The sequence below is a fragment of the Corvus kubaryi genome, unplaced genomic scaffold, assembly GCF_017639235.1.
Source record: "Corvus kubaryi isolate FWS band 111438036 unplaced genomic scaffold, C.kubaryi_AGA036_p1.0 134, whole genome shotgun sequence".
In the NCBI taxonomy this organism is placed as follows: domain Eukaryota; kingdom Metazoa; phylum Chordata; class Aves; order Passeriformes; family Corvidae; genus Corvus; species Corvus kubaryi.
In genome coordinates, this window is record NW_024580668.1 from 5,924,020 (window position 1) to 5,941,297 (window position 17,278).

The window sequence follows — 17,278 nt, forward strand, 5'->3', positions numbered from 1 at the left end:
TGCCTGTCCCTTGCCCTTCCTAACAGGGAACTGACTATTCTGCTCTCAGGCAAGGAGGGAACTAGGTCATGTCTCTTGCTGCATCCCCTGAGCCTTCAAGTTGCTGGTTGTGTTTTTTTACTATTGATCAGTGTCCCTGCCTGTCTGCAGCACTGTACCTGCCAGCACTCTGGGGACAGCTGCCTGTAATAAAACCTGCCTCAAAGCGAGATAAAGAGAACAGAAAAAGATACTGGCAGGGATCAAAGAGTTTGACCCTCAGAGAGTAAAAAGGGAGAGAACCAGCTGACTGCTATCAGGCAAGGTCTGAGGGAGAAAGAAGACTTGCTTTTTGCCTGACCTCAAAGCAGAGAGGAAAAGCTCCATTTCTCCCACTACATGACAAAATTACATGAGCATTTCAGAGCCAGCAGCAGTTACAGACCTGGGGCTTCAATACTCTGCTTTTATTACAGGACAAGTAGAAATTTAGTTCACTGCATAGCTCAGCCCACATGGGTTTCTTGCCTACAAGTATTTTAACCCCATTTTCAGGGTTTAGGATCCAAACATTTATTGCACCTTAAATCTCAGGGAGAGAGACAAAATATTTCCCTAAATCCTATTTTGTCTTATATTTCCCTCATGTCTCCCCATCTGGCCCTTAGTGGTGTTTTGCAGATGCACAGAGAATGTTGTCAAGTGCCTTTGGGAAGAAGCAAAGGAAAAGCCACTGCCAGAGAGTGGGTGCTATATACCAGTGTGATCACTCAGCCCAGGGCCACGTGCCTAAGTCAGTAAGCTGCCAAAACCCAAAGATCGACTCCAAACAAATTCAGGACCATTTGTTGGCTCAACCTCTAGCCCAGGGCACAGGGGCAGTGCCAGCTCAGGAGTTCAGGAAGGATTCTAAGAGTGAGAAACCTCTGTGCTTTAAAAAGGGATGTTCTGACTGCAAAGTCTGTCCTTGTTTCACCAGATTTAGGTACACCACCCATCCTGTTCCACCTAATAGCCCTTTCTAAAAGACACCAGGCTCTGGTCTCCTGAACACACAGGTTTGCCTTTCTCACACAGAGCCATGAAGCAGCTCACAGACAGTTTCATGCAGATCATCTTCCCCAAAGGAGAACTGACGGAATATTAACAGCCAGCACATGTGCCAGGGAGTCCATCCAACTCAGGAAACAGGAGCTTCTGCCTCTGCCTCTTCTCTGTGACAAGAAAGAAGGCTGAGCCTTCCCGCCTCCCTGCAGTTCACTGGGTAACACAGATCATCCCAGCTAATAGGAAATGCAGGATCAGGACAGTGGAAAGCTCTACCAAAAACGTGCAGAGAAGTACTTGGCACTCCAGAAACTTGAAAAATCTGTATTATCCTTCAGCATTTAAACAGGGCAAGTTGCCTTTCTTTTTTTAAGCCAAAACTGGAAGCCAAAACATGAATGGTTCCCCAGTTCACACTTGTAACTAAAGCCATTAACCCCAAAATAACAACCCAAAGCAGATTAGAGATGTGGGCTACAAAATGCAAGAGCACCACCGAAGCGAGGGACACAATGGGCATTTTGTTTCAGTTAATTTCACAGGCAAGTGAGAGACAATTAACAGTGAACATTAGGGACACTGCATTTCTGCAGAGTACTTTCAAAAGCCTGAGGAAGACACTGATGAGGAAAGAGTGGATGAAAACATTCAGTGAATGTATCTTGGGTATCAGCAGAAGGAAAATGTGCTGCTTATTGCCTCCTAAAAGTTTATCTCATTTCCTGGGGATCCTTCACAACAATTGTGCAGGTATGTGCTCCATCACCCATCACTGAGTCATGGGGAGTAAGAGCAATCCTTCACAGAAACATGGAATTGAGGTTGGAAGAAGCCTTTTAAGATCAGGTCAATCATCAACCCAGCATCACTGCCACATTCATCACTAAACCATGTCCTCAAGTGCCATACCCACACATTTTTTGAACACTTCCAGGTATGGTGACTCCACCACTTCCCTGAGCAGTCTGCTCCAGTGCTTTACAACCCTTTCTGTGCAGAAATTGTCCCCAGTATCCAAACTAAACTTCCTCAGTGCAATTTGACACCATTTCCTCCTGTTCCGTCAAAACTTTTGCTGTTGACCCTCCTCCAGAAGGGTCTCTGTCCTTGTCAAAACATGAATTCTCACACCCCAACAGGGACTCAGGACCATTTGTTATTGTATGGTTGCACAGATGCATTACTTCAGGCATCAGGTTGCTGATGCCCATTTCCAATTCTTTCAAGCAATATTTTTTTTGAAAGAGAGAACAGGAGGACAATCAAACAAAACACATTTACAGAGGCTTTGGCAATCAGACGATACAGAAAGTGGTGGAAAATACAGGCCAAGCTCTGTGCCTGGGAAAAAACAAAGCCAAACAGCATCTCCTCAGGAACTGCTGCCCCTCAGTGAGGCACTCACCGCGATGAGGATCTGGAAGGAGCTGTGCATGACCTCGATGTAGCGGTACTCCAGGGCACAGCCGATAACAGAGATGTAGGAATGGTTATCCAGCCCCTTGATACCAGACATTGAAGCCTCCTTCCTTACACAGCCAGGGCCATTTTCACTCCACCAGGACTGGTGCCGGGAGATGTTGAATGTCAGGAGTTCGCTGTCCTAAAGAGAAAAGTTGCAAAGAGTTCTCTGTTTACTCTGAGAGTGTCAGACATGCTGTCAGATGGAGTGCATATTAAAATAATGGAAAACTAGAAGTTTCCAAATCCCCACTCTCAAAACACGCTAGCACAGATCAAAGCACATTGGCTTGATATTCCTTCATAGAATCATGGAATGGTTTGGTTTCGAAGGGACCTTAAAGAACCTTCCACTGTCCCAGGTTGCTCCCAGCCCCATCCAACCTGGCCTTGGACACTTCCAGGGATGGGGCAGCCACAGCTTCTCTGGGCACTCTGTGCCAGGGTCTCCCCACCCTCACAGGGAAGAATTTCCTCCTATTATGAAACCTAAACATATTTCCCAGGCAGGCTGCGGTGGTGAGAACCATTCCTGAGGCAACAAACCTATTCCACCACCCTGTAGCACAGTTTGGACACAGGCTGCAGACCCAAGAACACTTTGCTAGTGGTTTCTTCACCCAGAAAAGAACCCTCAAGTTTCGGCTTTGGGAAGTGAACCTTACAACTCTAAAAGATAAAAAAGGCAGCACTAAGCGTCCTGCCAGGGTCTTCCCAGCCCAGGAATCAACACAAGCAACTGAAAAATACGAACTTCATAACCCCAAAGTGAGTTTCAAAACCCAACAGATCTTCCTCTGTTCCTAGCTTTTAACACATCTGACAAGATCCTGTACCATTTTTGCCTGATTTCCTTCCACACTCCTCACATCTGGTGCTTCTGCATCTCCTGTCAGCCCTACCCAGCCGAGCTGACCTCACAGTGCTGACTGCAGCTTCTTGTAAACACCTCCCCTGTAATTCTTCACCAACTTTACCTCGAGAGGCTTTTTGTTTTGCTCCCTTGTCTTTGCTAGTTAAATACTTTAAACCAGTTGAGGGGGTTACAGAGTGAAATGCCACACAAGGAGTGCAGGGCTTTGGTGTGCAGCCAGATGTTCACTTAAAAATGGCCACACTTTCCTCACACTTGAGAAAAGAGAAGTATTTGTGGGAATACTCAGTAGAGCTCTGGGATTTTGAGCTTGCAGAACATGGCAAAGCCCTCCTGCAGGTAAAAGACAAACTCAGGACTGGCTGAACAGCTGCATCACTTCATGGATGAGTGCCAAGTGCTGGCTGACCCTGAAGCCCTCTCAGGTCACTTTGATGCAGAAAAACAATCCCTTTTGACCACAAAACAAGGCAAGGGGTTGGAAGTTTTATTCTGAAGGATAGATTAAAAAATTTGAAGGCAGAGAACCTGTATCTCTGCAGAGAGATGAATGCTGGATATACACACATCGCCTACCCGTTACTAAAGGTTTTAGCACCTATCCATAAACTATTTCATACTGCTCATGCCAGAGTCCTGCACAGTCCCAGGAGGAAAGCAGTGGCTCCCAGAACAGCAGCAGTCAGAGCTTGGGATATTCACACTTCCCGACATGGAAAACCTCACATGGCAGCTCCTTTGTGTCAGCTCCCCGTAGAGTCAAAAGGAAAAACAGATTCAGAGCAGCTTATCCAAGCCCCTGCTCCAAACTACCCTCCGGAGACAGGGCCTGTCTCCACAGCCAACACAGGAGCCAAGCCAGGCAGTCCTGCAGATATAAAACATGGACACAGAAAAGCATATCCAGGGCCAAACTCGAGTCACAGGGGCAGGAATCTGAATGCCAGCCAGAGAACCAGTGACCAGTCACCAAGTGCCCCGCTCCGCACCCTGCGTGGGGACCCTCCATCCACCACAGACACCCAAAACCAGCCCACAGAGCCCTTGCTCAAATCTGCTGCAGGAAGCACGTGCTGAGAAATGTGGACAATTAAGTGAGAAGACAGCTGCCAAGCTCCTGACATAATCACCGCAGCAGATGGCATGTGCTTCACAGGAGATGGAGGAGGGCACGGAGATGCAGTGTGGCACCGGGGCAAAAGCAGCCGGAATAGCAAAGACGATAGGGAAAACTCCATTAACAGCTGGGAGTTCAGCCCTCTCCTGGGCTTCACCCTTCAGTGGCCCACAGATAGCTCACAAAGTCACCAAAACACAGCTTTTCTGCAAAGCTTGTTCTTTTTCCCCCAAGTTTGCATGTTCTGAGGCTCATGGATTTTCCCCAGCCAAAGCTTTTTTCCTGGAGACAGCCAGCCCTCCAAGTGGCTGGGCTCTTCTCCCTCTCGCAAGCCACTCACTGCTTTGGTTGGGGAAAGAAACAATCATCTTTCTCAAAAAACAAAACAACCCTCACCAACAATCATCTTTCTCAAAAAACAAAACAAACCCTCACCATCAAACAAACAAATCAACAGAAAAAAACCCCAAAACAACCAAGAAAGCCCCCAGCTGAATTCCTGTTTCTTTGCCTGGGGCTCCCCCCAATTAGCACAGAACCAAAGCTGTTCCCCAGGGCACCACAGGATCCACTCTCAACCTCAGTCCCCAGGGCTTCCCTCTCCCAGCTCACAGATGGTGCCTTCCCAAACCTTCTGCCTCACTGATGCAGACAGACCCCTCAGTGTCTTCTCTGCTCCTTACAGAGGCATCAGTGTCAGTCTGGCAAAGTAAGAAACAGGCTGCTCTCCTTCTAGAATCTCCCTTTTGTCAGCCCTCAGAGATTTGGCTCTGGCTCAACTTTGCTGCAGAAGCTGAACTTGCTTGTAAATTCAGCCTGGAAAAGCAGAACAGGAGTGGCCGGAGGTGGGCAGGTGGAGGAACAGGAGGTCCTAACCAGCACTCACTGTTCTTTGCCTGCAATCACACTCCAGCTCTGAGCAAAAAAAAAAAATAAAAAAAAAAAATTAAAAAGTTATACATCAGTGAAGAGCAGACTGGAAAAACTGAGCACATTTGGATTCTAAAAGCGCCACAACGCCTCGAACTCATGAGCCATCCATCTCTCAGATGTGAAGTGAATACCGATTGCTCACTGGGATTACGGAATGTCCCTGTGTTCAGAGCCACCTTCCTGAACCAGCATCTGTCTGGAGCACGAGGGCAGCACGAACGAGAGCTGTTCCTTTGCCCGTGTCCTGGCTGGATGCCCTCGGGGGATACCTGTGTGACGGGGCACGGTAAAAAAAGCACTCAAGAAAATCCCTTAATTGACCTCCCGTTGCTCAGAATTGAGCTTGCTGGGAGACTACGAAAACAACTCCAGGATGTCTCCTGTGGTTTGCCAGCTGCGTTTGTGAGAAGACAGTCGGAGAGAAGTGAAACCACGAATTAGAACAGCACACAAAAATCAGGAGAAAAGAACCAGTTTTAGGAAGGTTTAAGGAACAGCTGTTTGCCAAAAGCTTTCTGCGATGCATTTGAAATCTAAACGCATTGAAATGCTCCCAGAAGTGGAATGTGGGTTGGGAGATGTTGATCAGCCCCAGCAGTGAGCCAGCCCTGCTGCAGGGAGAGGGATCCGTGTGTGCCTGCCCTCCCCCCGTCTCTTGCCAAGGCAATCGCTGCCTCTTTAACCTCTGCCCTGGAGAGAAACCGGAGCCAGGAGCGATCCAAGCTCCTTCTCGCGAGCACGTTGAAGGCCAGCCGAAAACTCACATCTCACTCTGAACTGTTGTAGCACCTGGCTGCCACCCGTTTGCCACCAGGGTGAGAGGGAAGACAACAGCACTGAAACTGCAGCACCTACATTTCACAGAGCCTGTTTTCCCCACCGTGTCCCACGGGAAACTCACACCTACCTCCAACACCCACAGAGCCAGCTGCGTTCCTTTGCTAAAATAGCTTCCTGAAAGCTGTTCTGAAATTATTTTCTAAGGGGCACTATCAGAGATGGTTTTATTTCTTGTTGTTAACAGACTTCTGAACTGCCTCCCCCAAATTTCCTTAATTATCAGGCAAAACCACACTGTGACAGCTCTGGAACAAACTGCACCTCGTTTGGGAGCCACCAGAGCTTGACAGAAGAATCACTTAAAATCTTTTTAGATGGAAACATGTCTTATTAAAATAGGAAATATAATGTTGATCTTTCAGACCTGTGTTCTGAGTAGCTGCATCACCTTGAGACACAGAAACACTCCCAGTGGCTCTCACTGCTTGGTGACAATGCCACAGCATTTAGAAGACAAATCCCAGGCTTCCAGGTTCTAAATTTAGACGGAGCTGAGGGACAGTTTTACGTACACATGCATTTATCCATCCTCCTCACAGCATTTTAACCAGGTACAAAGTCATCCCAAGATGCCATCCAGATTCTCTGAAATACAAATAACCCCCATCTGACTCACAAGGGCTGCTTCCATTTCAAGAGGAGATTTAGACCACCATGGCTCTGGATTCAGATCAAAGCAGTGCATAGACAAGAGAGAATATAAAGAAAGGATAAAAAAAAAAAAAATTAGAAATCACCATTCAAGATGAATAATCCCAGAGGGAAAAGACAAAGGAATACATTGAAATACAGGACACCAATTCCTCAAACCTCTCTGAACATTTCTCAAGTACATGATGAAGAGTCAGTCAGCATGGCAGCTGGACAGACAGATGCTCATATGTCTTAACAGCAGGATTTTAATAATTAACTCAGACTGAGGGGTTGCAGGAGGGATGTGTTTCACGCTCGAGTAGACAGGGAGAAGCTTAACCTATTATTGCAAACACAGTCTGGAAACTTCAGAGCTAGCTCCCAGCAATTCACCTACCCAAGCAGCCACATGGACTCAGGGAAAAGAGGGAGATGGGAAAGGAGGAGGAACAGCAACCTGGAAATTCGGCTGTGAGCCCCACCACAGAGCAGTGGCACAGCACCTGGAGATGCTGCGTTCCCCCCACACGCTGCAAGTGTGCTCAGGACTACGAGCAGAGCAAGTCAGCAAGGCAACGCTGCCAAAAGCTGCTCAGAGACACATCACCACCTCCCTGCCAGTGCTGAGGAGCAGCCCTGCAAATCCAGGTTGCTCCAGCACTCGCCTGCTCACTGGCAAAGCACTTCCAGGAAAGCTGGCACAGGCTATGTGCTTGGGGAGGCCCTTCCAGCAGCAAGGGAAGTGCTGCCTTAGACACTTGTGTGGATCCACCTGTGTCTGGCCACCCAAGGAAGTTCTGCTGGGCCATATTTCACACTCTTACTCCTGCTAAGAAAAGATTCCAAGATAAAAAACCCTGGCAGGAGAGAAAGACAGAAATCAGGTCAGTTTAGCTCTTCCAAGAAGCGGGGAATAGATTCAGCAATCAGTAAAATGTATTTTCCTTTTCAATAAACAACTCGGTGTGACTAGTGATTGGTAGCTGGTTAGTAATTAATTACAACTCCCCTGAGCAGGGCTGACCAGAATAGCATCCTCAGGCATTCCATGGACAGGAGACATGGAATGGACATGCTGGAACAACCTGGAGGATAAAGGAGCACTTCAGGAAATGTGAAAGACAGGAGGAAAGAGAGGGTGAGAAGTGGTGGTGGACAATGCAACGGAGGAAAGAGGCAGCAGAGATTACTCGGCAAGGGAAAGCAAACATCCAAATTGCACCTAAAGCCCTTATTCTACTGATGACCTAAAGTTTATAACTGAGAGATTGTCTCAACCCCTTTGCCAAATCACTCATGGGCTGACATGGGACCGTGGGAGCCCTGGCTTCTGTTCATCAAATCAGCCAGGCGCCCAAAGCAAGGGGGGCACAAGAACAAAGTCCCTACTCTTGTGAACAGCACTTCCCTGCTCCCATGCTGTATTCCTTCACCACTGTGAAAGCAGATCTAGGCAGCAGAGCACAAAGAATTATTTGCAACAAGTGCACATAACTGTTTCCTCATCTTTTCAATTCCCTGGGCTTTTCCTAAATTTGCTACATCGGAAACACTTGAATCCTTTCTCCCTTCTCACCCCACCTGAGTTATCACCTGTCTCAGTTGCACTGGGCTGTCATTACCAGGCACCAAGTTAACAAACTCCATTCTCTCGAGTTCCTTGCCCTTTCTGCATTCTGTCACTGTACATGAGCTGCTGACAGAGCTCATCCTGGCAGGCTGCCCTTGTCAGAACACAGCAGGGTGAGTGCAGGGCTGGCAGGAATGCTGCTCTCCCACTGCCCCAGGCTCACCAGCAATCACAGAGGAAACAGCACCCTGAAGACCACCTTCAGAGCTCTCAGCCCCTTAAGGGACTCGCACAGGAGCACAACCCTGTCCAAGCACTCCCCAGTTTGTTCATGCTCAGTCTAATAGTTGATGAGTTAGTGTTTATCAGACCAGCTCCACCAGCCTCACTCCACCAAAGCTCTTCTTCCAATATTTGCAATTTCCCTGCCTACTGCCAGGCTCATGGTCAGCTTTGACTTCTTATCAGGACTAGAGGGCAGTCTCCTCCCGAGGGCCCTGAGGGCACACAGAGGTACCTGCATCCCTGTGCCATCCACTCCCGGCTGACGCCCTTGCCCAACACTTGTACATCCAAGCCCAGATGTCCTTCCAGGGTCGGATCCCACGACTGAGATCAATAAAACACCAGCTGGCTTTAGATCAGGTTTCCAGAGATGCAGCAGGACAGCCCAGCCTGTGAAGCACCACAGTGTCCTACAGAAGCCTCAGCTCCTGCTTCAGGTGGATCTTTTGGTCTCCTGTGGAAGCGAAGATTTGTTTTGCCACTACAAAGCCCCAAATTACTTCAGTGAAAGTGGAGGAGGATGGAAAGCAGCATCATTAGTTTTCCTTACAAAACAGCTTTTTAAAGTGAAAATAACTCATTAAGAACAGAGGCAAGGCTGTCAACTACTTTACAGCCAAACAAGCACAAATTCTCTCTTGATTTTGCTGGTTGCCACTAAATGAACTAATTTCTCATTGCAGCCTGAGAGGGAAGTCCACTGAGTCAGTCGCAGCTTACACTGCAGCCCAATTCTGCAAAAAATGTCCCCAGTCACAAGTGTCACCGTGTAGGCTAAATAAAGCCTCTCTGTGTGCTGGCTTGGCTGAAATGAGCTGCAGCACAGAGCAAGGTTACCAGGTGAAGCTCCTCTGTGGTACAAAAAAGGGGGTTTGTAGTGCTGTTTGACTTGCAGAACAGCAACCCGACGTGTTGCAGGGCAGGTTGGGATTAGCAAACACGAGTATCCAGCTGGCTGGAAGCAAACACTGGCTCTCAGAGAAGCTCCCAGAGCAGTTTATCAAGCCAAAATTTTCTCTGCAGAAGGGAGCATTTAAATAGTTACATAAAGTTCTTTTTTTTTTTAGTTGGTCTCAGCCAACATGGAGATCATCTCAGGCTGAGATTTCAGACCATGAATAATCACTGGTTTGGGCAAGAACTCCCTCAAAGTTTCTGGAGATAACTGAGGGGGGAAACAAAGACAAATAGAGACATTAGGAAGCTACATTTTCTTATCTGCAAAGGATTTAGGCTGCCACTCCTGACCTGCTGTAGGCCTGATAAAACCACAGGGCAATTCCAATTATGACTGCAACTCCAGTGCCTGACCTGGGAATTTAGGCCAGATGTGGAGTGCTCCGGAATGAACCTGCATCCTACAATCACTCCGAGTCTGCTGTGCTCCAGCAACACTCATAATTCATTGCTTACAGCCCAGGCTTAATTTAGGGCCTGCCTCCCATTTTTATTATTTCTGACTCACCTCTCATTAGGCAGACAGCAACACTCTGCTAATCTAGTCTTCAAAGAGCTTTACATATTAACTCACAACACCCTGGCCAGCAGCCATGAGTAGCTACCACTGTATTTAAGAAGGAAGAATTAAGGCAGGGAAGCCACATCCCGAGGAGATGTGCCAGATCCCTCTGGGGAGGGATGTTCTGTGTTCAGCAGAGAGAGGAGCCTCTCCCCAAAGGTACAACAGGAAATATTTTGCTTGGTGTGGCAACAACCAGGTATTTATCCCTGCTGCTGAAGTGCAGCAAGTCTTCAGCAGGACTGGGAGGCACAAAAATATCAAGAGCTGGTCAAGTATAGAGTTCCAGCAAAGTCCTTGGTTCAGGTCAACCCAGCCAGACCCTGCTGCAGCCCTTCCCTGGGACAGGCTGGCAGAAAGGCCACACTCAGTGCTGCATGAGGGCCCTCCCCTCCATCACACACCTCTGTGTCAAGGTGGTCTCAGATCCCAAGAGGATCAGCTGCAATCTGGTTATCTCCTAGCCCTCCTCAGCCACCTCTGCATCATGGCTGGGAACTGGCCCTCACACCCCCTCTCCTCTCAGGATGGCTCTGCTGCCAGGCCTGCTCTAACCTTTGGAAAGCAAATGCACTCTACCTACTGTGAGGGCAGGGTTTATTCCAGCTACCACCTGCACCAGCCAACAAAGAGCTCCAGAAATCAGTAGTGGCTCAGTTTTCCATACAAGCAGCAGCATCCCCCATCCTTGCTAAAACAGCCCTCTCCACAGGCAGGAGAGCAGGACCTACTCCCAGGCAGCCCACACCCCTCACCTCAACCATCCCAGCCCTCACCTCCCCACTCAGCTCCATCCCCTTGGCTGCAAAGCCTGGGCACTCACCCATCCAGCTCTCACTCACCTTGGAGAGCCCTCCCACTTCTAAGTAAAAGCAGATGATGAAGATGTTCCAGGTGACCCAGATTGCAGTCCAGATGGCATACTGGAAGGGAGTGGAGTTGGGGAGAGACAAGCAATAAACATTAGGAAGTCACTGGAATTAGTGTATATATATATTTATTCATTTATATAGATACATATGTGCTCTAGCTGGGGGCAGTGGAATGCCCTGAGTCAGCACTGAGCTGCTTTTTCTCTTCCTCTGTTTGTTTTTCATATTCAGATGCTCTCTTGCCTGATAAGACACACAGGGGCAGGAGCCTGGAGGGATGGAAGAGCTTCTGTGCTGCATTTGTCCAGCCCCTCACCCTCCCTCTCTGCTGGGCAGCGTTTGGGCAGTGTTACCTTAGCACCAGTAAGAATTATCTGAAACCTTCCAAGTTTGGCACAAGCACAGCTCACCAGCAGTGTGTTCCTGAGCACAGCCAGGCACCTCCTGCTAAAGCAGCGTGCAGGGCTCGTGCCTGATCTCCCAGGGGCTTTACTCTGTCCCCCAGCACGCCCCACATGCCATGGGAGTGCAGGCTGGGACAGGTTCTGGGTGCTGGGAACAAAAGGTGCTACTCACCACCACGATGTAGCGAGGTCTGTACTGGATGGTGCCGAACAGCCCCAGGATAACGATGATGATGTGCAGGAAGTTGGCAAGGATGGGGGCCCACTGGTATCCCAGGAAGTCAAACACTTGCCTCTCTAGTGCAGCAAGCTGGAAGGGAGAAGGAAAAGGAGAGTTACAGCTTCTGCACCCACAGTGTTTGTTCTTAAGGTTTTGACACGCTCCCTGAGCACATCCCTGCGGCAGCTGAGGGTGGGACTCTGCCCCGAAGCAATTTGCTGCCTATGAACCAGGTCAGGAGGACACAAGGCTTGTTTACACATCCCCCTTCCCCTCTGGTCTCATCCCAGCTCCTCTGATGGCTGAGCTCCAGTGCCGTGTGGGGCATTCCTCTGTGGTGTGCACTCTGGGGAGGTGGCTCTGGCAGAGGACAGAGGGGAGCAGCAGGATGGTAACATCTTAAATGTTGAACGTGAAATACTTTCACAAAAACATCAGTGTAACTTTCCAGAGCTCATTTGTCACAGCCTTCAACATCACTCCATCACTCCTGACACCTCTTATTTTTCTGCTCTCCAGCACATATCCATCAAAGTAAGGGAGAGGAAGAAACTCTCTCCTCCACCTTTGCCCCTCAGAAAATGCTGCTACCAGTAAGGAAATTCTGCAAACACATCAGTTTCCCAGGACAGGCTGTGTTCCTCTCCAGCACTAATAACATGGTTCAAGGCTAGTACTGTGTTCTAGACATAAAACTCCATTACTGTGGAAGTGCTGGGGCTGATTTTCAAACCACATTTGCATAAAGATGTGCTTTTTACCTGTAGCCATCTGGTCCCCTGGCCCTGAGCCTCTGTGCAGCTGAAAGAGTACAACGGACATGCAATTGCCTGCTGGCCTTTGCATGCCCACAGCCTTTAAATGATATATCTATAGGAGAAATCGTAAGTGTAGGGGGAAAAACTGTTAGTGCAGGTTTTTTGCCTGTGTCCAGCCTTGCATGGAGAGATCTTCTCTTGTTTTTGTCTTCACTAACACAGTGCAAGCCCCTCCATGGACCTGTGTCTTCCCTGTCAGTATAAGATTTGAAAGTATGTTTAATTATCACAGTAGTCCACTGGGATTGCACTATGACATTTCATATTTATTTTTGCCTACATAAATCATTACAGTTTACTATCGACAGTCAATATTAATTTAACTCCTAATCAGGCATTAACCATGGGTAATCCTGGTCTGCTGTGAGTAATCAGCTATGTGACACCTTTTCCTGGCTGGGATCTAAGCACCAGGGCTCTGTGATGGCTTAAAGAATTAAGGATGTGAGTGGCTGCAGGTGCCACTCAAGCCCCATGATGAGAGAAGCCACATCTATTAAATGGCCATTATTCCTCCTTCTTCCTGGCTCAGTGGGGAAATTGCCTTCACACCTCTCTTGAGCTAGGAAGGGATTGCAGTTCCCAACGCTACTTTGAAAGTTCAATAAAAATCTGTATTTCAAAGAAATCTGTGGTTAAGGGCAATCAGTCAGGAGGGGGTGAGCAGCTTTCCCTCTACGGTATCTTATTCCCAAGCAAAGAGGGACAGAGAAATGGGGAAGGAATGGAGGAAGGTAACAAATCTCTCTTCTGCCAAATAATTTTCCCTTAGAAGCAACACCCTGTGCCCTCCTCTGATCCCTCTGAACCACCTGGAAGATGCTGTGGCCACGCACGGGGCTCTGGAGCTGCAGTGGGGCAAGTGCTGCTCCCCCCAGCACAGCAGCTCTGCCGCGCCCCCTCAGAAACAGCAGCCACAGGTTAAACGCTTAATCCTTCAGGAGGGGATTAACGCACGTACCTTAACGATATTGGGAAATTTGGGATCCTGACTGGCTGGCAACGGGCCACTTGACTGTGACCACTTCATCCAATCAGGCATTTAACTGGCTTTGTGTGTTCCAGGAGGAGCGTGTGCCGTGAGAGCCTCGCTCAGCCCGGGGGCACAATGGGGGTGTCCGCTGAGGTAACGCCTGCTCAGCTTCGCCTCTTGCCTTCAGGCTCTGAAAATCAGGATAAACACAGATCCCTCCTACCCATGCCTTCTGCGTTCTCCCACTCCAGAATCAGGGCAATCCATGTCTGGAGAAGTGTTTTCTTCTCCACTCTACTCCACGCGGATTTGCTGTTAGGGCTGTATGGAAAGGGGAAAGCTTGTCCTTCCGCTGCTTGTGATGTTTCCTGGTTTGTTTGGACCAGGAAAGAGACTGGGCTGTGAAGTGACAGATAAACAACCACCCTGGAGATGGACCTGCCAATCTACACAACTTTAGATTTGGGCACAGCTCCTTGAGAAGTCTCTGAATTTTTTCCCATAATCCCAAAAATTATCTTCACACTGTACTTCCTTCTCCCTCACCTTCCTTGTCTCCAGGTTCTTTCCATCCCGATTTGCTTTCTTTTGCCACTTTCCTTGCATTATTAAACTGGTTTTGTGTACCTGGGAGCTGCAGGAGTGACTCAGCTGGTCCAGAGATGGGCTGTGCCCATTTGCTGGCTCGGGGAAGGAGAGGGGGTGTGGGATGTGCGAGCTCACACAAGCTGTTTCTTCATTTATAAAAATAAAATTACAATTTGCTGTAAAATGTGTTGGTGACAAGCAAATGCTACTGATGAAACTCCAACACTGTGTTAGTGACAGGCAAGGAGTGAGTTTGTGCTGCAATTGGAAATGCAGCCTGGAGTTATCCTGGGCTTCCCCCTGTTCCCTCAGGAACCTACCATAATTAGGGAAATATTTGCTGAAAACAAATTGATAAACAACCATTTCACTCATTACACTCCAGGTCTGTGTGCACGGCTTACCCACAAGATGCTGCTGAGATTTGCAGGTAAACAGGGCTGATGTTTGGGCTAAGTTGGCCTTGATTTGGGGTTGGGATGTGAAGAATGTCACCGTGCCCTTCAGTCCTGGTCCCTCCAGTCCTGCTCAGAGATGGCAGGGTCAGGGTTTGCCCTGATCTATCTGTCCCCTCGTACTAAACCCCTCTGGCTGCCTCTGGCTGAGCAGGGAAATGCCATCTTTCTCTTGTGCTGCCAAGTTTGTGCAGAGCAATATCCTCACTGTGGTGTTCCTTACAATGATTCACACTGTCCTATTGAGAAAGCCTATTATATTCCAGAGATACCGGTTGTAAAGAGGAATGTCACAGATTGTGGCACAGGTTTCAACCCACTCAAAGCTGACAGGACCTTTCCATCAGGGAGGATAAATTTTTCTTCTTTATGACTATTCTTATTAAAACCAGGATTCCTTTTGCTCCTTTTGCTTCTCTTACCCATAGTATATTTTTGCCTTTCATTCTTTAAATTAAATGATTTATTGCAGCACTAAAATCAGAAGAGTTGTGGCAGAATTTTCTCTCCTGAAATAGACCACATTTCTGCTGCTCTGAGTGAAACTGGAATAGCAAATAACCACGTGAAGCAATTGTTAGCCAGGCAGACAACACCACCAAAGCTCTCTCTTGGGCCATCATTCATTTACACAGCTGGGGAAGATATGAAAGGCAGAGGGATGTTCTGCAGCTGATGGAGCCCATCCCACAGCTCACACACAGAGAGCTCTGGTCATGCTCAGGGGCATCACACCATAAACCTTCTCCAGAGAGGGAAGCTGTACCTGAGCTGGAGGGGTGCCCATTGCAGAATAGGAAAATGGTCTTAGAAAACATCTCAAAGCGTGGGACAGTTTCTCACTGGGGGGTTCAAGCCATTCCAGTTGTGTTTCCAATGGCTGTGGCAGGACAGTGTCACTGGCAGGTGTTGCTGCCAGCAGGACACTCTGAGCTGGCTCAGCGTGGGCTGGGGGTGCTTGTTTAAATTCTAGCCCCTTAAATCTTTTCTATCCCCTCAACTTTGTCTTCTGTTGCTCCATTCCTGCTGATAATGCTGGAGAGCCCAACCTGTTCCCTCGTGCCCCCACACTGCTGAGGAGGAAGGGATGCTGCTGAACAGTCAGGTGCCTGTAATTCCTTAACTCCCTGTCCTTTATAGCCTACTATCAAAGCCATGCTATCAGCTAGAGTTGCTCTTCTTAATTTATTAAGCTTTTAAAGCCTTTAATCTTATTTGGTTTGTATCTGTGTCTTTCACTGCATTTCTGAAATCAATTGGTACACAAAAGAAAAAATATCAGTCTCAAGACATGTTGGCATGACTGGTACAGACACAGGAAAGGTGCTCAGAAAACCCCACAACAGGTACAGTCACACATCCATTTGTATCTGTTCCTGTAAGCAAACCTGCTTTTAACCTTTCCAAGCTCAGCTTTAATAAGAGATTTATTTTTAAAATGAAACATTAGAAATAAATATCCAAGTGTACAATAAAGGGAGCAAATGGGAAAGGCTGATCCCACTGCAGAAAAAAAAAAAAAACAAACAACAAAAAAGAGAAGAAAAAATGTTTTACCCAGAAATCCAGGCAATTTTCCACTTGACCTATAAGAAAACAACCTGAAAACTCCTTTGCTACTCCTTGTCTCTCACTGCTGTGAGGACACAGCCCCACAGACTGCTCCAGCTCCTGCTCCTGCTCCTCCTCCTACAGCTTCAGCTGGGACAAAATCTGCCACTTAACCCCCCGTCTGTCCTTTCTCTCCAGCCTGAACCCAGCAAGAGCCTCAGCTGCAGCCCTGGGTCCCCACTGCACAGCTGGGATGATGTTCTGGGCTCCTGGCTGATCCCAATGCCCTGATCCAGGGCTTGATTTCCTGCCAAGTGGCTTCGCTTTTTAAGAAGATGCTCTTTCTTTGTCTGCTGTGCAAACACCATCGGAGCTTTCACTGGAAAAGGTCACGGGCCTTTTCTTGAGGAAAAACTTGCACTGGTTTCCTGAGGTATTTTGGCCATGCAATGTGGTGGCTCAAGCTCAGGGCAAAGTCTCAGTGCTGCTACCCCTGTGAGACACCACACAAGGATGGAAATTTAGGTCCTGCTACCTGAAACAGCAGGAAGAAATTAAAAAGTCTCACATTGTATAATTTGAAAAATATATCTATTTAGATATTGAACACAAATATCTCTTCTTTTTGGTTCTTCCACACGGTTTAAGTTTGGGAATACTAAACACCTGTCTGCTGTTGATGATGATGATGATGATGATTATTATTATTACTATTATTATAAATGTATTGGTATTATTGTGATATAATATGCAATTATACACATCTTTCTATGTAATTGCTTTGACTTTGTAAATACTGGGACAATGCTAGATCTAAAGAATCCTAAACTTAAGCTGCTGGGTGCTGAAACTATCAGCAGTGAGCAAAAAATTCCCTCCTGTGCCAGTGTGTATTCAAGGTGGAGAAGACTCTGTGAGTAGAAAAACAATTAAACAGTAAGTCTGCTTTTACCACAGTGGCTGCATTTCTAAATAAATATGAGTGCTTGCAGTAGTAATTAAGTTTATCTGAAAAAGCAGCTCACTGAGCCATTACTTCCCATCCCCAAGTGGAAGGGCTCGTTCTACGAGGTGCCACATCCTTGTCTCTCCCAAAGTCAGCGTCTCTCGTGCTCACACCCGCTGCATTCATGAAATCT

The 17,278-nt window shown here is 47.7% G+C and overlaps 1 protein-coding gene across 3 annotated transcripts in view; it reads right to left on the minus strand.

Moving 5' to 3' along the window:
* The window catches only part of NKAIN4 (sodium/potassium transporting ATPase interacting 4), a 50,634-nt gene that overhangs the window by 14,266 nt on the left and 19,090 nt on the right, over positions 1-17,278 (minus strand). For all 3 annotated transcript variants that reach the window (XR_006019207.1, XM_042046709.1, XM_042046695.1), the window contains exons 2-4: positions 11,707-11,844; positions 11,101-11,181; positions 2,432-2,629 (exon numbers count right to left, since the gene is read on the minus strand). Coding sequence is in view for 2 of the 3 variants with exons in the window: in XM_042046709.1 (XP_041902643.1) it covers positions 2,432-2,629; positions 11,101-11,181; positions 11,707-11,844 (417 nt within the window). In the remaining variant the exon portion in view is untranslated. The remainder of the gene's footprint in view (positions 1-2,431; positions 2,630-11,100; positions 11,182-11,706; positions 11,845-17,278) is intronic.